Source organism: Anas platyrhynchos, chromosome 1 (genome assembly GCF_047663525.1).
Source record: "Anas platyrhynchos isolate ZD024472 breed Pekin duck chromosome 1, IASCAAS_PekinDuck_T2T, whole genome shotgun sequence".
NCBI lineage: Eukaryota > Metazoa > Chordata > Aves > Anseriformes > Anatidae > Anas > Anas platyrhynchos.
In genome coordinates this window covers 7,228,268-7,252,141 of record NC_092587.1, presented here as the reverse complement: position 1 = coordinate 7,252,141, position 23,874 = coordinate 7,228,268, and the positions used below count along the sequence as shown (strand labels likewise).

General features: G+C 45.0%; 1 protein-coding gene across 11 annotated transcripts in view; it reads left to right on the top strand.

Annotated features, from left to right (window-relative positions):
* The window catches only part of FRMD4A (FERM domain containing 4A), a 348,357-nt gene that overhangs the window by 281,965 nt on the left and 42,518 nt on the right, over window positions 1–23,874 (top strand). For all 11 annotated transcript variants that reach the window (XM_072024583.1, XM_072024605.1, XM_072024416.1 and 8 more), the window contains 5 exons: window positions 2,448–2,470; window positions 8,920–9,003; window positions 15,247–15,312; window positions 15,518–15,575; window positions 17,367–17,453. In XM_072024583.1, the coding sequence (XP_071880684.1) occupies window positions 2,448–2,470; window positions 8,920–9,003; window positions 15,247–15,312; window positions 15,518–15,575; window positions 17,367–17,453 (318 nt within the window). The remainder of the gene's footprint in view (window positions 1–2,447; window positions 2,471–8,919; window positions 9,004–15,246; window positions 15,313–15,517; window positions 15,576–17,366; window positions 17,454–23,874) is intronic.

Sequence of the window (23,874 nt, the reverse complement as noted above, 5' to 3'; positions counted from 1 at the left end):
CTTAAAAAGTTTTAAGTTTTAAGACTTAAGGACTTTTCAGCAGATCAGCTGTGAAAGTCATCTTTACACAGCTTTTCCATCAATTATACCAATGCAGAATTGGTACATAAGGCTCTCAAACCAGAACACTCCACATGTGAAGTAGATGACACTGCCCAGCACTTTGCTTACATAAATGCATATTATGCTGTGATAACATAGACCACCACAACCCTGGGGTATGATGTAAAGTCTGAGAAAATCTAAGTGAGGAATGAGATTCCTGGGTGAAATCTGTATCCAATGGGTACAGATTTCACTCCACTGACTTTAGCTGCATTTGTTTTCCCAGTGAAATTTGTCCCTCTGATGATCCCCATAACCTTACGTACATACAACTGTCTGTATTTTCCAGCGTGGGCAGAAGGGCTTAAAGATTTTCCAAAAACACTCCTCCAGAAACAAATATTATCTTTGCATTTCCCTCTTCAGGAAGAGGGGAAGGGTCAGAGAACGAGTTACCAGCGGGGTTTGGTAAATATCTGGTTCACAAAGAGGAACCTTCTCAGGGTAGTGGAGGTGGGGATTTTTTTTAGTGAAAGATCACATTTATGAGCATGGCTGTGGGAGCAGATCAGAAATAATTGTCAGATGATTCTTGTTCCCCTTTCTTTGTGTAGATTTAATTTTTTTCCCCATCAGCCTGAAGCTGTGTGGCTCCATGTAAGCAGATGAGGCACCTCACCAGACGGCACTAATAAATAACAACACTTTGCACTTCCATGGCACTTTCATGTTAAAGGAAGCAATTAATGCTTAGGGATTTGAATCTTCATTAAGATCATTTTATGTGACAAAAATGGAGCGAGAGAGTCAGGACGGGGGACTCAATTAAAAGCACATTACAGCAATTGCATACTGGTTGTTGGGGGAATAGACATCAAACAACAGGCTTATTGTGAGAAGCAGCAATAGGGTTATGAATCTATTGTCTGCTCACCCTAATGAATAACGTGAGCGCTTAGTAATTGTACGCCCAGAGCCAGATCTGCCACTGTAACCCTTGCTGCTGCGATTGTTTCTCCTCACAAACACAGGATGTTGCGTGTATTCCTGTAGTAGTTTGATGTGTAACTTCATGAAAACAGTCCAAAACAAGCCACACCTCTGCTGGCTGGAACCAGAAATTACTACAGCCCGTGTTTGTGACGGGATCCCTGCAAAACAAGGTGGATCACACAGCGTTTGGTCTTACTCCTCACTGCAGCATTTAGGTCAAAGGGCTGAAGTATGGAGAATCTACCCTACAAAATTGTTTTCTGAATTCAGTATGCCCATCCCTGTGCAGGCCAGGGCATATCCTTTGGTTTTTACTCAGTGTTGTACTATAATCATGATATGTTCAAGGATTCCTTCCTATGAACCCCAGGAGAGCTTGTCTGCCCTTCAGTTTGCTCAGAGGGAGATGGGAAGATACTAAAGGACCGTCAGAATTCAAGTGCAGCCTTATTTCAAATTGTTGTGGTACCAGAACAAATTAAAGTACCACCAAAGCTCTGAACTTTACCCCAGCCTCGGGACTGCAGCACCACTGGACATGGGCTGACAGGTTTTGCGGGTGCATGTACAAAACCTGAATGCAAAACTCGGTCCTCTTGGCAGCGGAAACTCCCTCACTGCAGAAATTCCATCACTGACCAGTTACCACCTACATTACTGCACTACGCTTTGTGTGTAGCTGTCAGCAAATGAGATGCTTAACATATTTCATATGAAATGTATATGGTCCATGGAAAACACAAAACGTGTATTACATTTATTGAAGAGGGAGCTCACTAGGTTTTGAGGGTGTGCCAGATAGCCAGTAAGACTGAGATACTGATCAAAATATTGGCGTGGAACATGACCCAACCCTTTAGCATCAGGCTGTAATTCTAATAAAAAATATCTAGATAAAGGAGCTAAATACTCCCCCAAACACCCAGCAAGGAGTTAGGGAATCCTGAGTCTGGCATCCCCTTGAAAATTGAGAGGGAGCTTTCTGAAAATCTGCTTAATAGGAAATGCCAAGACTACTTGTAAAAAGAGTCAGTGGGTTCTCAGTTCTCAAAACCACCGAGACTTCAGAGATCTCCTAGTAATACATCATCCGTGTTGACCAAAATAATTACTTATTTACTAGCAATATTTCCCGTGGCTTCTTGGGTATCCACCAGCAGGATGAGGACTCATTTGTCCACTGTATTAGGCAAACCCTTTGCTTGTTAATCTAACCAGCTCACCACATGTGGCATGGCACTTGACAGCAGAGACTGGTTCCAGAAAATACATAAGGAGTCAGTTACAACAGGAAATTGCTGCTAAATGAATTTTGCAAATGGAAAATCTTGAACAGTAGTTTTCTTTTTTCCTTTTTTTTTTTTTCCTATTTTTGATGACTTAACTTATTTGTATCCCTCATTTTGCAGGAGGCAAAGGGAGATTTTTCAAGGTAGGTGACCTTAAAAGTTTTTCTGTCGTTGTGTGTTGTGGGAATGAATCTGATGAAATCACCGTGTGAGTGATGTGACTGAGCTGTAGGTGTGTAGCAACAGGAATGCATCGCCAGCATAGACATTGGGTTTCCTTAAAACATTTCTTCACAAAACACAGCCTTTGACCAGACAATGGCCTTGCAAACAGCATTGTTTGCGTCTTTGTTGTTGACAAGTCTCTTTATATGCCTATGAAGTTCAGGAAATAGACTAGTCTTCAGAAGGAAATTACTAAGGAAATGACTCTGCAATCACTGGTATATCGCAGATCTAGCCAGGGGTAACATTAAAATTCCATCACTAATTGATATTTCAGCTTGAATTTGGACTCAGTCCTCAAAATCAGAATTTAAATGACTTCTAAATTTAAATTTAAATAACTTCTGCCATCCCTTCATCCAAATCTTTAGAAGTTCTGTAAGATATTCAAAGAGGTGAGTGTGGTTGGTGTTTCGGGGGACTATTAATGAAATGCCCAAGAATTTTCATTCAAGTTGACAACGTTTGTCAGCTCTGCATTAGTAGCACCCAAAGGTCAGATGGCTGTTTGATGCCGCATGTGAGAAATATGAAAGTTCCTCATCTGAAGCCTGGGACAACCGTCTGTGCTAAGTACTTCACATATATCATTATTCCATATATTATTTTTTTGCTGACCTAAAAATGAGTGCAGCTGGGAGACCACAATATCACTGAAGCTGGTTTCAGAGGAAAAAAAAAAAAACAAGTTGTGACTAGGAAGTGAGGCTGATTGCCAGATGATCCTGAAGAGGTATCTTTTTCTGTCACACTGAAGACTGTGAATAACACACTGATGGGATAAACATAAGGTCCCATCTTGCAGTGAACTGGGACTTACAGCCCGCTGAAATGAGGACAAATCAGTGAAAAGGGATTGCAAATATTGCCTGTGCATCATGGAATCTGAGATGACATAACGCAACCCTCGCTAAAGAGGAAGTTTTAAATCCCGCCTTATCTTTTCCCAGAACCTTAATGAACTCACAAAATCCTGACATGCGCCTGACCACAGAAGCGCAAGCCCAATCTTGCTTCATCTTTCAGTTCCATCTAATTTTAAATAACTTGGTTATCAGCAGGTGGGGAGCACTGCAGTACACGTGGCTCTTTTCCTTTTCTGTGTGGTTTTCTACGCACTGCCACACACTCAGCCCGGAAGAGCTGGACCGAATCTGTGCTGCTCAGATCTGTGATAAACCACAGCTTCCATTGCTTTTGCTAGGAGGAAAAATGTTTTAAGCTTCTCAGAATAACTTGGATGTGATAAAAACACACCCACAACGTGTATGTTCAGACTACCAACCTCACTACAGAAAGGAATCGGTTGGATGGCTGAGGTAAAAGGACTGAGAGGACTTTTTACTTTCATTTATCTCTTTCCAGACCTGAAGTAGAAATAGCCAGTGGAAAGCATCCATCTTTGTTGCCCCTTGTAAAAGGAATGGTTTAGTTTATCAAAGTGCATTGCCCTGAGAGCACAGAAGATACCACAACACATGGTATTAACTGTTTCCTCCATGCTGGTGTGTTAGCCATCACCATCACCATTAAAAGTGAGCTTTTATTGCTTTTCACCTGTGCATCTCAAAGGTTTTTAGTGAAAAGGGGAATTCTTATGGCCAAGGCAAGCAGAGAAGTGCTGTCGTAATAACTTGCTGACAATGCCAGGGATCTTAACTTATAAACGGGGTCTGGAGGCAAAGCAATCTGCCACATTAATGGGGTTTAAATCCTCTTCTTGGAGGAAGGATGAAGAATCCTACCCTGAGGTTCAGATCAGATATCAGAAGTTTCTTCACTGAGAGGGTGTCAGGAACTGGGACAGGCTCCCCAGGGCAGTGGCCGTGGCACCGAGCCTGCTGGAGTTCAAGGAGCATTTGGACACTGCTCCCAGACACATGGGCTGATTTTTGGGCGGTCCTGTGTGGAGCCAGGAGTGGGACTGGACGATCCTTGTGGATCCCTTCCAACTCCAGATGTTCTATAATTCTGTTCCGCGACCACGTTGTAGGAGCAGACTTAGCATCTCTGGGGATGTCTGTCCAGTGCCTCCCCTGTAATGTGCACTGACAGAGCTTTACGTGCTGGGTGAGATCCAGGAGCTACCGGAGTCACCATGAGGTCACTGCGGTCAAGACTTGCCCACTGAGACCTGTGCTCGTTCGTATCAGGAGTACAAAATCTGAGAGGAACCGAGCCTGGGGCCAGAAAGAGGAACTGCAGCTGGAGACATACGGGCTGGCTGCTCGCAGGACTGACGCTGCCTTCAACGCCTGCAGTTAGCTGCTGCTGAAATGTAGCTGGGGATGGAACTGGCTGCTCCTTGAGACAGGGGAGCACTGCAGCTGGGAATGCCTCGCTGCTGAGATTCAGAGACAGCAGCTCGTTCGTGGCAGCGTGTGTTGCGCGAAGGCTGAACTCCTGAACTCCCGCTTTTTGGAGAGAAAAAAAAAAAAAGTTCATTCGGCAGGGTTACACGCTTGGAATGCAGACTGCAGATTTCCACACCTGTGCTGTCTGCTGCCACCATCCGATTTATGGCCTGTGCGACTGCGAGCTCCTCTTTGGCCAGGATCTAGAAAAGAACTGCTGAAAAGCCCCAGTGGCTGTCTGGGAGACCTGGAGAGCACACAGCCTGCACCACCCTGATCTATCTTGATCTAAGATACCGCAGCAGCCCTAACAGATCAGTTTGGCCTCTCCAGCGCACAGTTTGACTAAGTATTTTTCCATCTTGTACATGTGTTTCATTTCAGAACTGAATCCATCAGAAACCCTGAGATCCTGAACGTTTTTAGGTGACCTCAGCCGAGCAGTTCGCAGTGCTGGGTGTAAGTGGCCTGGCCTAGCTCCGGGTTTCAGCAGGTTTGTGCAGAGGGAGCATCTCTGAGTTGATAAAGATTGAGGCAGAACTTGAGCTGAGCAAGGTTTTAAAATAAAAAGTTATTCTCCTTGAGAAGTTCCTAGTATTCTGCATTAACAGAGAGAGGTTTTCACTTTATTTAAGACTCCCCAGATGCTTCAGCTGACAAGGCTGAAGCATTTTTACATTTAATCAGGTACATATCACTTCATTTAAGACTATCAGGTATCCCCCTTCAGCTGATTCTCAGCTCAAACAATACCTGTAAGATTTGCTCTGTGCTTTTTGTTATTAGTTACCAAAACTTGGACTTCAAGGGCACGGGATCACCTGTGTAAAGCTCCTGAGTTGGTATCCTGCAAACTGATACAGAGGCTGTTAGCCCAAGCTACTATTGTCTGTCACTGGGAGGCTGAGTCACACTTGGTTGGTGGACAAAAGGCAGTTTCAAGTTTCTTTTCTTTAGAAGAATGTAAATCCTAAAGGTGTGACCCTCTTCAGGCCTACAAAGAGGAAGGAAACAGGTGCTCTGGCTTATTTGGGAATGGGGCATGGCATATTGCTGTTGAGATTTTCCCCTGTAATTAATCCTACCGGCTTCAGAAGCCAGTCTGATGTTGACCAAAACCTTTGGGAAACCCATGCCAACGTTGGTCTTAAAAGCTGAGGATCTAGATTAGAAAAGCTGGGGATCTAAATAAAAGAAAATCCTGAAATATTGCAGCTAGCTCTTCAGGCAGGCCCTCATTGCTGCATTTCCTCCAGTTAAATAATGTTCAACATTTCAATTCAGCTCCAAGTTGTCTCCCAGCAAATTAGGAAATAATGAGGGCAGAAAGGACCTGTTTTTGAGGTCCACTCTCCAGCCAGCCAGCCCGATTTCTGGATGGCTAACTAGCATCCAGGATCCCACGCAGATGCCTTTCCCGGTTCACTTTTCATCTTGCTATTCAGTCTTTTTAATAATTTCCACCATCGTGCAGGATTGAAGTGGTCTGGAGGACACGGAGGAAGCGTGGTTGGAGCTTTTTACCCTCTACATTAATAAATCTGCATTAAAAGCACCCTTCCATATATACCAGCCCTGGGGGTGGACACTTCAGAAAACAAATGCAACACAAGTGACAGGGTTAAACACTTTCTAAAGACAGTCATAAAATAAACACACTGAGATATTTCACTGGAAGAGTGGGAAAGGCAGTAAGTAGGAAACCATTTGTAATCCCACCGGGAATGCTTTAAAAATGAAGGACTTTGGTGTTCTCAAAGAAGCCAAAGGGAAAGTGACCCCCTGGCCAGCGGTTAAACACAACATTAGTCCTTAGTCCTTTCCTTTGGTTTGATTTGACATCCTTTGGGGAGCCTAAATTCTTTTGGCTGGAGACAACTCTTGCCAGAAGCCTTGGTGAATATATGGAGCAGGGCACGAAATGCCTTTTTGTTCCTGGAAGTGATTACCTGAAATTCATTTGACCCTTTGAAGTGGTGAGGCACCTTTATGGCGTTTTCTATCAGAAATACCGATCCCATCTAACAGCATCACTAAGGGTGTCTTTTCATCTGATTTTTTGAAGACCTATTTTTATCTTTTATCAAGCTTTGCTCCTCCCTGGCAGAGAAGAGGGAGCTGAGTGGTGTTAGCCCTTGCTTTCATGGGAGCCTGCGCTGGTTCAGGCTTTTTCCCAGCCTCTCCGAGATAGTTCGTCACCGCTAATCGTCCTACTTGACAGTTGTCTGGGCTCAGAAAGCCCCTGTTTGGAAATTCCTCCCTGTCTTCCCAGAAAAGTCTTGGAAGTTTCTCAACTTCCTTCTGTGAGAAACCAGCCTCAGAAAGTCTTCACTTGAGGGTGGGGACCGTTGCTTGTGCTCCAGTTGTTCTGGCTTTTTTTTTTTCTGTATTTTTTTTTCTTCCAGTTTCTTTCATAACGTCAAAAAAAAAAAAAAATCGATAGGAGCTGAGTATGTACACGCCGTGGGGATGTCTCTGAGCAGATCCTGCGAACTCTGTAAACAGCAGCAGCTTGTTTTCTGGGCTGTCAACCACGGAGCAGAGTGGCCAGATCAGCAGATAACGTGGAGCAGAGCAGCTTCGTGTTCAGGCTTGTGCAGATATTTACCTGCCGTGGAAGGAAACATCGGAGTGGTTTTTGAGCGTTTGCACGTACAAAGGAGGATCTGATGTTCAACTGACCGTGAGATTTAGGCAGGAGTGGGTCTTCAGACACTGCAAAATTCGAGTCTGATTGATACTTGGGCATCTCTGTCATAGATTTGTCTTGGACTGGAAGGTCTGGTCCCGTTTTAAAACCACTGAATTGCTTGTCAGGGAGCTCCCGTGATAATCAATGCTCGTAGGCATCCCCAGAATAGCTAATCCAGGCTTTATGTTAGTGCTTTACCCTATGGCTCAACCTAGCAATTAACCTGCAAACTCCAGTTAAGGCAGCCCCACCAAGGTCTCAGGCAGAGCCTGCTGCTGGGCTGTGCCAATGGAGAAATGCTGCGGGAAGGAATTTACAGCCGAGGCAGCGCCGTATCTCTGCGAGCCATCACAGCCTGGCCCAGGGACCAGAACAAAGCTCAGGACAACGTCCCGGGACTCTTGGAGTCTCTAATGGGGCAGGATGCAAGAAGGCAGAAAAAAAAAAAAAAAAAAACTGCTATTGAGAAGTTAGCCAATAAATATTAGTTCTTTGGCAATCCTCAGTGTCCTGCCCGTCCCTCTTGGTTTCCATTTCTAAGATTTTAAAAGCAGGAACAGCACTGATTTCCTTCCCAGGACTTTGGGGGACTTTTTGTCGTGTGTTCACAATACCGTGTGTGTTTGTAAGTGGGAGGGGAGGCATTTTGGACCTCTAGGAGAAAACCCCATGGTTTAATTTCATCGGTGGGGATCTGCCCACCATGAAATCTGCCTCGCCACACTGTGAGCTTTCCCTGCTCATGGAGTTATTTCATGCAGTTATGCTGCTCCAGCTGGCCGGAGCCGTCACTGGAGATTGCAGGGAGGAGAACGAAGGGTTTTGTGGAGCAGGACATAAATTCAAGCTGGAGCCTCATCAGTGAAGACGTTGTTCAAAGGCCAGTTCCCTGGGGCAAGAGGCTAAGAGCAACCTGTGATGCTAAGAAAGCAAATCATTACTTTTTGCAGCAGGTTTTAAGCATTAAAGAAAGGTGCTTTTCTGCAGCTGAAAGCATCTTTTTTTTCTCTCTCTCTTCCCCTTATTCTTTTCTCTATGTGAACGTGTTGAACCTTGCTCGACGCAATGTGACATGGTGACTAGTAAGCCCGGAGCTTCAGCTTAACCATCTGGGACAGCTTCTCTCCAATTCTGATAATAGAGGGAAAAGTTAACTGGTCTGCCATAAAACAAATAAAGAGAGAAGAGAAAGGAAACCCCATTGCTTTTTGTTAAGGAGGAACAGATGTAGAGCTGCAGCAGCCTGCCAGCTAGGTCAGGTCATATCAAATATTGTGGTTGTTTTCTTGTAGCCTGATCCTCCTTTTGAACTCTCTTTCAGCAATGAAGTTGTAAGGAATGAATTAAAGAAGCTGCCAGCCCTTCCAACACCGGCGCTGAAGGAGCATCCTTCCCTTGCTTACTGGTAACGTATCTCTCTGTTTTGTTTAACATATCACTGCTTTAGAGTGTCTCATCCAGGGCCTGGCCACAGCAAATAGTGATCTGAGGGTGAAGCAGGGATGCAGGAATTCCCATCTCCTAGCTCTGGATCTGCCACCAACTCACCGTGTGATTCAGCCCACGTCAATCTACCACCCTTGGCCTCAGTTTCCCCATGTGACAAATGTCTGCCCTAATGCCTGGCCAGAAAACTCACCGTAAGCATGCAAAATGAAAGCAGGGGACCTAATGTGCCGTTCCCTTTTCCTGCACTTTATATCTGCCCAAAGAAAGCGTGACCACAGCTTGTCATGTCAATGTTTTGCTCTGCTCTTTATTGGTTTTGAGTGACTGAGCTTCATCTTGCAAGCCTTTCCCGTGTGGCACAGCTGAACTAAAAGGAAATTATTCCTCCTCTTAGTGACCTAGGTGATGGTCAGAGGTAGAGCCTTGTAACTTTAGTTTTTATTGCACTGGAAACAGAGTGCAGGGTAGGAGAAAGGCCATAATTAAAGTTTGTATGCCCCACAGATAGCTTCTGTACCACCCCGCCCAGCCCTTTAATCTGTGCAAATAGGAAAGAATTTGGGGAAACACTCTTCATTAAGAGTGAGATGCTTTCACTTGATTTTTCTGTTTGTTCCCCTTTCATGTTTGTCTTTAAAGCATTAGGCTCTGAGCCTGAGGGTGGGAGTGAACTTCGTTATCTGCTCCTCTTTTAATTCCTGCATCTTGGTAATCTGAGGATGGCAGGGGAAGATGGTTCTGTTCTTACTTTGCCAGGAATTCCGTTCACTTTTCATAGCGTGGCTACAACAGCAGACTTAGCTGTACCTAGTGTCAGGCCACAGGCAAACCAGTCTGTGAGGTCCCAATCATCTTCTGAGCACATCAGGAGACAGCCAGAGTCCCAGGCTGAAGTTAGGGACATTTATACAGAAGATGTGGATCACCACAGTCTGGAGGCAGAATGATCTCCTCTTTCAAGCATCTCCTTCATTTTTTCACATACTAATACTTCCCAAATCACAAATACACTAAAAACCAGTCAATTTCCAGCCAGATCTGTGGCCTGGTCTGACTGACAGGCAGGTAGCTCAAGCTAAAAGCCACCACCAGAGGAACCACAGACAGGGAAGAAGGCAAATCGGACCCTCCAGCAGCAACACAAAGTGAGGTCTTCATAAAGTGCCCACATAGGCTTTATTTCGGCTGCCTGTGATAACATCTGTATACAGGAAAGCAGCGACAACCCAGGCAGCCTGTGAGGCTCCGTCTGCCCATCAGGACGTGTCTGCCCCCACTGTCAGCAAGAGTTAGTCAGAACATTTACGTTAGAGGCTTCTGCTGGGAAATCCCAGTGAGGTCTGGGACTGCCTCCATCCCCTCCTTCGGTTTGGGCAACCTGGAGCAAGAAGAGCCGTGTGAAAGCCTCATGCTCAGGATGTGAGTATTCGTGGTTATACACGGGCTACAGCACTTCTTGCAGCTTAATTCTGGGGGAGTTCCCCTGTGACTCAGAGCAGGTCGCAGGTTGGGAAGCTGGCTGTCTCCAACGGGGTAATAAAACCAGTGGCTACAGTCCTGTGACTCCCTTGTGATTTCACTTCAGTGGCCAGGTCGCAGGGAGCTGTTATGTGCCAGTAGCTCATTATTTTTTAATGGGGGCTTTTTCATAAACACCCCCCTGAAATGCTGAATGCTCTCAAGAAGAGGCTGCTGGTGAACCAGACAAAAAGCTCAAAGTTCAGTGATGTAAGAGAACAACATTTTTAAAAACGTAGTTACCGTATCTCTTCTCTTTTGCATCTCACACAGATTGCATACCAGATACACATTTTATCCTGCCCCTTTCTATATGCAGTTTTATGCTCCAGTTCTTCAGTATTAGGACAAAGCAATAGCAAGTGAATTTCCAGCTCCAGAAAGGAGCATTTAAAATGTCAGGGGTTGGACAACTGATTGTTCTAGTTTAAAACAAACCTACCAAAGAACCCTATACTGTATTTACAACTGCATCAAAAAATTGTCTGAAATGGACCAAGAGGTGATAATACAGATGTTCAGGTAGATACTGCAATACTTTCAGCAAGTTACTGGCCTAGAACTGCAAGAAATAATGTCATTTCTGTCACACCATGAAAAAGCATCACCTGTTGCTCCTATCGAGTGTAGTAAGAGCAGCAGGATGAGTCCTGGACTCTTCGCTGCAGTGAGGTCTGAAGGAAGACAGCTTGTGGCCCCCAGCTCCTCCCTCCTGGAGTCTGCAGGTTACACACCCTTGCTGCAGGCCTCGCCACTGTAACCTCTCCTTGGGGATTTGCAGACATCACAACAAAGATGAAGGCTGTAATTTGTGTGGCACGGAGTTGCTGTTTCCAGCTCTCTGTAGATTAAGACGAATCAGTTACACAGCTTGTTCTCAAGCGTCTCCATAGCATCGCTGATTGAAGCAAGAAGGGTGGTTTCTTTTTTTTTGTTGTTGTTTTACTTTTAAATGAAAGCTGAGCTTCTGGTCCTCCCACACAGTCCAGGAACTGAGGCCCTGAGTTTTGATTTCTCTTGCCCATGCGTGGAAACAGCTCACAGGATTTATTATTTTAGATGCAAAACTAGTCACGGTGAGACTGGAGAGAATCTTTAGAAAGTGTGTTAGTTCACAGTGCTCCTTTGCAGCCATTGTCATTGCATTTTATCTCAATCCAGATCCTCCCCAGCAAGCCAGCTCAGTATCAAACTGCCAGCAAGAACACAAGAGCAGAGATGATGGCACAAAAGTGGATGCTAGAAGTGGATTTTCAACTAAGCAGGGGGAAGCCAGACTTCTGGCTCCCAACAGACTGAGTGCAAACTTGTTTTTAGCAACCATCAGCATTCCCAAAAAATCTAACACTGAAAATATCAACTGGAAATCACAAGTTTCTCTTATACAATACAGACCACAGGCTCTGATCATCCTCTTGGTCCCACTTGCCCAGGAAATGCTCTGCTGGGTTCAGTGGGGCAGTATCTGACTGCACAAATCATTGCAAACAAAGATATTGTAAGGAAGTTTGAGAATATCATCAAAATGGACAAATCAGGTTGGAGACAGAATACCAGTAAGGTGCAGCAACGTTTGAAATAAACAGCTCAATGTGCTGAGGAGAGAGGGGAGAAGCAAATACCTTTGAAAAACTGGATCTGGTGATAAGAAACTCTGGCCCTGCGTTTGCTTGCAGGTTGTCTGCTGCCCAGTTCTGTAGGCTGCTGGGACAGAAGGGATTTGTTGGTAGTTCTAAATATCTTTATCAGAGTTATCTGCTGCAGGATATCATCCAAGTATTAATTTTCAGAGCTCGGGAGGGGAACATTTTATGAGCTGACAAGCAGGCAGTAGTGCTCCCGCCTCCCCCATGTCTCCACATGAGCTCTGAATGAGTTTCTGTGTCTCTGGCACAGCAACCAGCCAGAGCTGGGCAGGAGGAGACATCAGCTGGTGGTCCAGGCAGCCTCCCAGCTCTCTCCCAGCTGTCAATAGCAGCACGGCAGCTGCTCGGAGATGAGCAGCTGAAACGATAGAGGAGAAGGTCTATAAGCTCTGTTAATGCTCTGTTCTGACCCGTGAATGATTTTGCTTGTTTTCCCTGGCACGTGCTGGGCTTGCCCCTCCACCCCAGAGCTGGAGGCAGAAAGTGACCTCCGGACTGCACGATCGTCCTTGCACAGGGCTGCGGGGATGAAAAAGGAGCCCAAGGAACTATCTGAGGAGCGTCTGGCGGGCAGCTAGGGTGGGATTCATCTGAGCACGAACATTTCTTCGGTGCAGATGTCTCCAGCTCAACGAGGGGCCCTTTACTGTCAGTGGGGAGAAGTGATGATAATAATAACCCCCTCCCATCCAAACAGACCACGTGAATGGTGCTCTGGAGCACCCCTTTCTTTCTTCCCAATGGGATTAACTCAGTGCTATAGAAAGCTGAGAGGCAGTATATCCCCATATTCATGCCCTAGTTGATAATTCAGGCTTTATTTTATTTATTTATTTATTGTCCAGAAGAAAGTAGAAATGAGAATAATGCTCATCTGGCATTTAGCACCTGTAGACCTCAAAACATTATGCAGCAGAAAGGAACATCATCAGTATCCCAACAGCGCAGTGGGGGCACAGGGAGTGTTGCCTGTATTTCTGTAGGGAAACAGAAGAGTCTGGACTATCCCACTTCTTTTGGTATGGTTTGAGAACATAATTTTATTCATCCAGCTGTTTGGGAGGGCTCCCTGACATCCAGTCTATCCTTTTGAAGGAAACGGGCCATTAATTGACGTCCCTATACTTCCAGAGGAGTATGGTTTAGGAACATATCCAGAACCTTAGAATAATCGTCTGTGAGAAAGCAGAGCCCACACAGAATCACATGATAACAGCAGGCCGGTGCCCCTCTCCTTTCCTTGAGCAGCACCAATATCAGAGCTCGACCTCTCTGATAAATTCCCAGAGAAGAAACCAAAGCTAAGAGCGTTTTCTGCTGGAGAAACTCCACTGGTTTCTGAGAAGTCACTCCTGGTTTGTTCCTGTCTGAGACAGAGAGGAATTGCATCCCCATGTAATTGTGGGTTTACGAGGTAATTTCGAAGGGCTGTAAGCCCTCTCTGTCCATCTTTTTTATTAAAAATGATGGGGTTTGGAGATCTTCCAGTCCTGAACACTCATGTAATTCAGTTACTTCTCCAAAAGTAATCCTGTTTATGATAATCATAGCAGGAGAGCTGGGCTCTGCCTTCATGTGCACGCCCAGAACATCTGTGGAACTTGCTCGGATCAGCGGGCTGGATATGGTTTCATAGCAGCTGAATTTCCTTACGGGTATTTTCTAAGCATTAAAATTATTCTGAGGGTCTACTCAGCAAAAACAGCTTCAGTTCTGCCTGGGGAAGAATCACCACATCGCAGAGAACCATGTGGTTGCCCTTAAAGGTCCAGCAAGACCTAGGAAATGCAGGGAAGGAGCAATGCTCATTCACATTGACGTAACCCCCATGCAGCATGATGGCATTAGCTGGCCACCCGATGCCACTGGAAGCTTGTGCCCTGCCAGGTGGAGAGGGCAGAAAGGTGACATGTAGGCAGTTCAGGTTTCCTTCCTCTTGCCCTAGCAAGTTCTGTAATGTACCTCCGGGAGACTCAACAGACTCCTTGCTCTTGGAGTGACAAGATGAGGAGTGAGAGATTGGGTTTAGGAATGAGGACTTGGGCATTCTGCCATGCCGATGGAGCAGAGCTGGTCCTGTGGGCATTACGCTGCTGGAAATTAAAGATCCAAAGTCAGACGAGCCTGAAAGTACCAAGCCTGTGATGAGTTGCATGGCTGTAGATCAAGCAGAATGCTATTAAAAACCAAAGAGAGAACCATGAACCTTTGAAAGGAGGACCTTGGCTTATGCTTTGCCATGCTGTCACCTTGCTGACACATGACTGAAAGCATCCAATCGCTCTGGTTCTGGGCTCATTCACCAGAGAACAGGAATGAGATTCCTTAAAGGTGAGCGTAGAGATGTCTCTGTCATCTGGGGCATGCTGACCTGCTCTTGGGTGTTGCATCTCTACTGTGTAGAGGTGAATGTCTACATTTATCAAACACACGTAGAACTGTTCTCTGCTGGCACAGAACACCCTCCTTCTGTGCCATGAAACTCTTTATTCTCCAAAGCAGCACTGGGAATGGGTCCTGACCCATGCTAACTGCCAGCACATGGCCAAGTATTGCCTGAGGGAATAGGAGTTAATATAAGCAAGAAATATGCAAAGGCACAACGATACTTTAACAGTAAAGGGACCCAACTTTGAGTGGCTTGGACACATTCCCTGCCACAGACGTTGCCTCCATGTACGTTGGGAATTTAACTCCTTGCTGAGGGAGATGGCTCCAAGAGTACTTCCACTAGAGCTCCTGTACAGTGCAGTTGCAGTGAGGACTAATCTGTGGAGTTTAGGGCTATTAGTGGCCACCAATTTCAGAAAGCTTTGCTCACTAAGAGAACTCGGTGGGCTTGGAAAGAAGTTGCACCAGCTAGGGTAAAGCTTGAGCAGCAAACATCTCTTTGCCATGCTCTACAACACTGTAGGCACCATTTGTAGATAAGGAGAGTAATGTGAAGAGGGAGAAGTCTGTACAAATAGATACCATGTTTGTGAGTAAGTCACGATACTGCCTTTAAATATAACATCTCATTTCTTCCTTTCCAGTGAGGACCGAGTCATTGAGCATTACAAGAAGCTAAACGGTCAGACAAGAGGTCAAGCAATTGTAAAGTAAGTGAAATAAAAGCAACTTCTGGTGACCTTTGTTTTATCAGGAAATGTATATACTGGCCTGTAAAACCAATATGTAACTATGCCTCCCATCTCATCTAATGCTTTATTTTTAAGTGGTTATTTACTTCTTATTTAAGCACTTCTTTTCTGATCATTCTCTCAGCTTCTCAGACACTTTCTTCTCTTATGTGTTGTTTTGCAGTTACATGAGCATTGTAGAATCCCTCCCAACATATGGAGTGCATTATTACGCAGTAAAGGTACGTGCTACAAATGAGGTTTATTTATTGAATTAAACTGACTGTGGAGAGGAAGGGGGAGAGGTGCAAATAACCATCCTGCTTTCAGAGGACAATGCGCTATTGCTAAAGTCTTGTTTCACTTCCTGTAGTAGGATAAACTTATTTCAAGTGAGTAGTGAATGCTTGGTAAATATAGCTCCCCAGAGGAAAATCCTGTTCTTCAAGATAAAACTCTCACAGTCTTTCTGTTGTGCTAGAGATGTTCAGCTAACAGGCAGCAGCAAGCTCTGGTGATGCCAGTGAACCAGCACCAAAGGGACCAGCAGCCACTCTGCTGGCAGGCTCAGTGTTCCACTCCTTTTCGTAGTTCCACAAGGTCAGATTTTTCCTAACCTGCACATCCAAGAGCAACTAACTAGGGCCAGCCATAATCTGCAGACACCAGCTCCCTTCACTTGAGATAGAAGATGGATACAGATGGAGTACACCCTTTTAATGCCAAAACACTAGACCGTATTCTAGGGATGGCGTGTTGTACCCCTCCACACACAAAACCCTTCTCTGCTTCTAACTGTGTCAATTTCATGCAGCTATTCCTGAAATTCCTTATTTCTTTTGTTTAGTGTTTTATCACCAAATCTTCCAGTCTCATACTACTATCACTGCTTCCCTGCCTGACCAGCTGTGAAGGGTTATTATTTTTCTTAAGAAGAGAAATCAATAAGAATATAGAGAAAGCTAGATCCACACCCTCCACAGCGTATTCCCCCATTTATCACCCCTGAAGTTTTGATGTGCTTCATCATTATCTCTCTGCACGGATCATGGGGGTTTTGCATACATCTCCCACACGTGGGCTACCATAAAAACACAACGATCTGACAGTACCTGTCTCAGGGAGATGTGCTTTCCTCGTCTGTTCCTGCTTATGTGCAAGGAATTTTGCGAAACACATCAGCCTCATCTTTTACCAGAGGCTAGGATTACTCCAACACCCTCTGCATCTCTTGGACTACTCTAGACCAAGCAAGATTGGATGGATCGGGCTGCGTGTCCAAGCCTGCAAGCTCTTGAGAGCTGTTCCAGTGAACTCTCCATGATCAGTAAATGCCAGTGAGCATCAGTGAGGCAACAAATATTGCACATAATAGGTTTTGCTTCTGCTTGATGTGGGGGGTTTGGTTTAGCTGGGTTTTACCCTGCCTTTCTTTATCGCATTAACAGAACAGATGTAATTTCATTGAGGACTCCAGTTCAGTAAATTGCTAAGGGGCTAGTATCAGATATCAGCCATTACTCCACAAGGCCATTTTATTGCGCACTCAGACACAAAGCAGTTGGGTCCAAGCCTGTCAGACCTTATCACTTGGTAGCTCTCAGATCCCATTACTGCTTCATTTTCAAGATTAATGCTAAAATCCCTCCACATAATTCAAGTCAGCTGGCTGATTCTCTTTTCTTCCTCTCCGATCTCTGAGTGTTCGGACTGAATAATTTACAGGGCAGAGAAAGAGGATGTACCACTGCACGAGGGACTAATGCCAAACCTCCCCTGGCAGCATTTTGAGTAACTCTATCGCAGGTGATGCATTCTAAATGGTTTTCGATGTCATAGCTAAAAGTGAAAAAGATCTCCCTTTAACACCAAGGAGCTTTGCGACTTGAGGTAATTCAGCCAGGGCCATTTAATGGCACCCACGACATTCAAGGACATTGCTTAGAAACAAATATTTACCTTGACATACAACCCAGGAAATCTCCAGCCTTTCCTCTTCCCATTCAGTTTAACTCTATTTTTTTTTCTTTCAGGACAAGCAGGGAATTCCTTGGTGGTTAGGACTTAGCTACAAAGGAATTTTTCAATACGACTACCACGACAAAGTGAAACCAAGAAAGGTAAGTGTTTACTTTTCTGTTAAGGTCTGGGCTTGCCTCTCATGTTATAGCTTGAATTGAGGGTGTGATGTATGGCAAGTGCTGGCATTGATTCGTGTGATTTTGAAGGATGTGAAGTTTCTCCCAGACTTTGAATATTGCAGAGAATCAATGGATAAAAGGAGCTCTTCACTCATTAAATGCTGTGGTATGGGGGGACAATAAGTGACATCGAATCTTGTGGCTTATGCTTCTTTATAGCGTGGTTCGTAAGACAGAAATGGAAACAGTAGGACTGATGCTCTCGGGTGCTGCAGACCTTTCAGCCTGCTAACTGTGGTGGGACTGAAGGTGCTCAGCTGACCTAAGCACCTCCTAATAGTCTGTTGTCAAGCCATAAATAGTCTGAGAGAGGGAGAGGGGAGTTGAGACAGGAAAGCTTCTTCCATGTATTACAACAAGAAAAGATCTGGTTCTCCCCAGAGTAGCATTACATTTGACAAGCAATGCTTTTACCAGCTGAAGAGTTAATGTCAAGCTAATAGGGCAAGAAGACTTTCATCACGTGCCTTTAATGCATAAGAAAATGCATTAAAAGGTTTCTGTCCAGTATCCGATTTGTTTAGGAACTTTACTTTGAGACAGTTCACAAATCAAGGCAGAGTACATGAAGATCTGATCATAAAACTAGTGCTTAGTCATTGATGACTGGCTGTTCCGGTCTCTTTGTTGCTATTTTTAGTGAGACTTTCAAGGCATCTTTTGAGAAATCCAGCTGCCAAATATCCTGTTCATTAAGGAGGAGAATGGTTTTGGTCTCCTGAGCTCATCCAACAGATAAACACCCGTGTGCTCTGATATTGCTACGTAGGATGCAGTCTAGTACAAAAAAAGCTCATCTCTGAGCCCACACCCTGCAGGCTGGTATGGACAGTCTATCAGCAACAGTATTTGTTGTATTGCAAACCCGTGGGGATGTCAGGAGACAAGGTCTGGGGCTTGCTTGCAGGGAACTGTTCAAAACTGGAAGATTTGGAGCAACTAGGAAGCTCTTCTGGAGGTGAAAATGCTGAATTAACACACTGCATTTCTCTTTGCATCGTCTCTGTGCCAAGGTGTCCCCTTCCCTTTCTTTTCCCTCCTCTGATCACATTCAAGTCATACATTGCCTGGTCCTCAAGGATAGCATCTTCTGTTAAAATAAACTAAAAGCAAGGTTTTAGTAGAAAAAATAACTGCTAAGGAGGCAGGAGGAGGTAGTAGGCTCTTTGATTGACCAGGAGGTAGTAGGCTCTTTGATTGACCTTTTGTTCACTGAAGGCTGTTCATGGGGCTTTTTACTCACTGAAGGAGTGAATGAGGATGAGGGGAGGAAGGGGATCTTTACAGAGCATCAGTGCTCTAAAAGACATATCTGTTTGGGATCAATCATTACCTGCAGGGCAAGTCGTACTCACACGTGATAATTTAAAACATGCCTAGACGAGGTGTTTGCACCCACACATCTCCACCAGTGCCAACCCCCTGGGGAAGATATGTCCTTAAGACACACCTTCAGAGGTCAGTCTTAGTGGCAGAAACATTACTTTGGAGGAAAACAGTGCCTTGCCATGGCAGGACTCAACCATCCAGAAGCTATTGCTTTTTTTTTTTTCTGCCCTGATGGGATGAGAGCATTAGGGGAGAGCATCAGAGAAAGAAGAAATGAGGCTCGGTACTCCAACTTCAAGAGATAAGACATCCATTTCCACCTAAGAGTCAAGTCTCCTTTCTTGGCTTCTCTACTTGTTTCTCAGCTGCACATGGTGATCTGATCTGTAGCACCAGTTTTAGAGCTTGAAAGCATCTTCGTTGGGCTCTCTGTGTCCCCCCTAACCTGCCTCTAGCTCTCCCATTGCCTCTAGAATCAGAAAGACCATGGGCATCTCCCACCCTTTTTCTCCAAGCATAATCCTAAAAGCTAGGGGTTTTCTCTTTATTCAGATTTTTTTTTCTTAGCAAATAATGTGTGAAATCCAGGAAACTACAAACATTAACGCCACCTTACGTGTAAACCACCAAGAATTTCTGCAGCTTAGCAGAAGTGGTCATAAATGAGGGAGGGAAGGTTGGGTGGGAGGGGAGAGTAGGAATTTCCAGGCTCAAGTTTGTTCATTGCCACAATCCAGAGACAACAGCAGTGAAGAGGCAGCCTAGATGACCATGATGATGATGCTCTCAAACCCCATCTGTTGGTCGGGATATTCCAAAATGCACAGACTAAATCAGGGACTGGACATATACAGAGTAGCTAAGGCTTCAAAATTTCGCTGTTGTGTGTTTTTACCCTCAGAAGACCAAGTATAAAAGACTTCTTACCCCACACAAGTGGTAAAACCCTCTGGCAAGAGCAACCCAACAGCCTCAGTGAAGTGCACTGTTTAATTCTCTGGTAATTAAATCGTAAAATTGCACTTGATAACCCTGGTATCTGGGAGCCTACCACAGGATCTGGTTCATTTCACTGCACCAGAATAGGCTGGTTCAAGTCTCCGCTGTGCAAAAGGGAGGGGTGAGCTTTGATGAACTTTTCTGCAAGGTAAAATTAGAGGGGAGGAGGGAGTAGATTGTGTCTTTTCTGATATTTATCATTTCATCCCTGCACATTGCCAACACCAGAAACAAACTGAAAAAAAAATGCAACGGAAAAATAAATCTGCCTTGGAAGAAACACAAGCAGAAAATTGTAGCGAGAAACCAGCTGAAATCGAGGCATTTATATAAAATGCATGCAAAAACCTTGCTTGTCTTCTAAGGGAGCTGGTAATGTTTTCCTATGATGTCATCCGAGATAGATTTCCATGCTTACTGTGTTTGCAAGTAAAACTGTAACCCACACTAAGCAGCTGAGCCTAGCTCGGGCGATCCCATTAGCAGGCAGTCAAAACCATGTTTTTATTAAACTGCTGAAGTAAACCAGCCACGTGTCTCCAGAAAGCTAACTGGGTTTGTCAGCGAATTGGATGAGTCTGGAGAGGAGAATTGGGGCTGACGTGGGGCCAGAACCTGATCTTGCTGGCAGCAGAGGCAGAAGTCCTCCAGCATTACTGGGGGTGCAGCTGAGATGGGTATCTGGCACCTAGTTGGAGGTGGTTCAGGCAGGAATGCGGGGCCATTAAACTGGAATGCAGCTTGTGCTGGGCTGCAGAGCCTAATGTGACTCTGAGCTTCTATTTTTATGTTCCCTCCTGCCTCGATCTGTGGAAGCCCCAAAGCTAACCAAAGCCATCACTTTGAGGCATATCGTTCTCCCTGTACGTCCAGGGGCTAGCTCCCAGACTCAGTAAGCCCTGCCAAAGGCTGCCTCTGAAATGCTTACTGTTTAAACACAGATTTGGTCCATAGCAGTTACGATCAGACAGCAGTTCGTTCTTGGGTGCTAAATCAATTCCAAAGTTTCAGTCTCATGTGAGTACACGTAACAAAATCCATCACTGCAGCTGAAAAAGAAGAGAATATGGAAAGATGGCTTCTGTCCTGCTAGAGAATGTCCTGCTAGATGTTGTCCTGCACATACTCCAGGATGTCAAGACATGCTAGAAGTTCACCAGTGGCGTGCAGAACTTGGGTCATTTCTGTAGCAGCAGCTTCTGGGATGGATAGAATCCAACTCCCTCTATATTGGTGAAGACGTAGCTTCTATAAACTCTTCCTTGTGAAGGGAAAGGGCCCTTCAATCCTGGCGTGCCTTGGAAAAGCACATCACAAAGGAGTCACTGTCCTGCTGGGCTCGAGACTCACCATCTTGGGCCAGCACCTTCCAAAATTCATGATAAACCAAAGCAAATTCTTTGGAGCCAGGTCTTCAGCAAGAATAAGCCTCTCTGTGGCTATATTGTCCATGTACATTTGTTCATTTCAACCAGCAGGTAGGAACATAACTCCACTCCATCCCGAGAGCCCCGTGCATGAAGCAGCAGCGCTGTAGCCTGTAGCTGTGAGATCTGCATGTTCCAGCAGCTGCAGTAGCACCAGGCACGTCTCCATTGTTCTAGGGGGATATTGGCACTGCCATAAGAGCCCAAAGGCATCTTTCAGTGCACACAAGCTTAGCAGTTAGTAAACAATTAACTCGAAGCTGAAGAATGAATGATGAACAAAGTCAGCCAAAGGACTTCCAACAAATGGACAGATAAATTGTTTAACTTACCACCAAAAATAAAATGACCTTAAAGAGAGTCTGGTACAGTTTGGTTGCTCTGAAAGATATACCACTTTGTGGTGTTATCTGATTTTCTTTCACCAGAAGCTAGTGGCTAAGAAACTTAGGGTGAGCCTTTTTTTTCAGGCTCATAAACATTATCAATGTTCTCATTCTCTGGTTGACTGAAGAGAATCCAAAAAGAATAGTTTTGGAAATGAGATAAAATGTGGGGCATCCCAAAATTCAGATATAGCTTGACAAAAATTTCCCCTGTGACAGCCAAACATCCATTTCTGCCATTTCTTCCCCCCGTTATCCTTTCTCTGAGATCAAATGAAGCATGCTGTGAAAATACTTTATCCCTTGCCGCAATGTCACCACAAAACTATGGACTCTCATTGTAGAAGAATTTAATATGCAGTGTTTGTTGGAAATCCAAAACAACAGTGAGAGCTTGATTTACACATGTGAAAAGAAGAGCTGAGTTGGAGCCATCCTGCCAAGCAACACAAAGCACGGGCAATATCAGTACTCGACGGGTCTGATTAGAGACAAATCACCTGCTCGTCACCAGCAGGAACAGAATAATCAGCACGTTAATTTTGTCCGGCAAGTGAAAGATTGCTGCGTGATGTCACTTGGCCTTTTCCAAACAGCAAGAGATAGAGTGAACTTTCCCAGTTCCAGAGGCAAAATGAGATATTTACACAGGAGGAGCAACAGCCTAATTAAGAGCCTTTTTATTGCAGAACAAATAGCGATCCTCTCCGCTTTAGGGCATAATGAAGCACTGTCAAGTCAGTAATTTCATTGATGGAGTGGTTAAACTTGTGCTTCCTGTGGTGAAGGAATGACAGGCCAGTTACTTAAAAAAACACAAAGTAGGGCTTGATGTGAAATTTAGAGAAACTAATGAATGCTGGGGAGGAGGAAGCTGACAAATTGGTCCCTATCCTGGTTGATCGGAGAAGACCATCAGAACAGCCAAAAAGGTGAAAAAAACGTGAATTTCAAATGAGTTAAAGGGAGCCCAATTCACTTGCCCAAATCCTTGCCACGTGAAGCGTTAAAGATAAAGAGCATAGAAGGGTTAAAGGTAAGACTGGGGATGAGTGTAGGCGACCCCTCTATCCAGAGTTACAACGCTGAATTGGTAATATTCAGACAGGATTTTGAGAGGTGCCATCAACCCTCACACTCACGGAGGGTGTTTGATTTGGCAGTGAGTTGGTTTGTGTTGTCAGAGGCATGGAGCACGTGTAGCATTCCTCTTACTGGCATGCCACGGGGTGTATGGAGAAAAGAATGGCCTTTCTCTAGCACACCCACAACCAGCTGGGGCCGGACACAGCATATCATCCTCGTGGCTAATTGGGCCTTTCTTAGAACAGCATCATTTCCTAAGACATTTGCAATCATCTTTGCACAGCAGACAGGGATAAAATATTTAAAATTTACAAGTGATGCAAGAGGAGCAGAAAACACTTCCAGGAAATGCTGGCTTAAAAGCTAGCGGAGTCTCAGTGGCATCGCTGTAATAAATTATTCACCGTGATTAGCTGGCTGTTAAGGACTACCTGCTGACTCCTTCTGCTCAACGGTTTTATTTCTCTTCCCTTGGCTGATCCTTCATGCTTTTTGGATTATGGACTCGGCTGTAAACTGAACCAGTCTTCAGGTCACAGCAGGTTCAGCTCGTTTTATAGTGCAGTAATTCAGTCTTGGTTTAGTGCTTGGGAATGCGGTGCACTGGAGGAGGGAGACGGACACAAAGTGAGGTTCCTCACCCTGCTGGTCCTTCTCGTGGAGGAGGTTGTTCACCCCATTTCCTTGTGTATCAACATCTAAGACCCAGACCTGTGGCAACCAAAGAGCACCCATAGTTTAAGGCTTTTCCCTGCTGAAACGTGTCCTCAGTAGCACCTTTTTGGAGGCTGCTTGCTTTGGTTTGGAATGCCCTCCACCCAGCACCAGGCTTTTCTCCTTTTTGCTTTTTTCCTCTACTTGTCCTCAGCACCCCCCTCAGCCTTGCCACTGCACCCCTCTGTGCCAAAAAATTGCCAAGAGCACTGGGAGATGAATAAATCGGATCAGAGCACATGGGGCTGGAAAAGAGGATTTTGTCCCAAAGATGGAGAATTTCCATGGGGTTTGGCTGGACGTGGCACTAGGCTGTGATTTAGTGAATACTTCTGGCAGCAGTACCAGCTTCAGTGGCCTTCACCACTCTCCTATCCCATCCCAGCCCAGAGAAGGAAA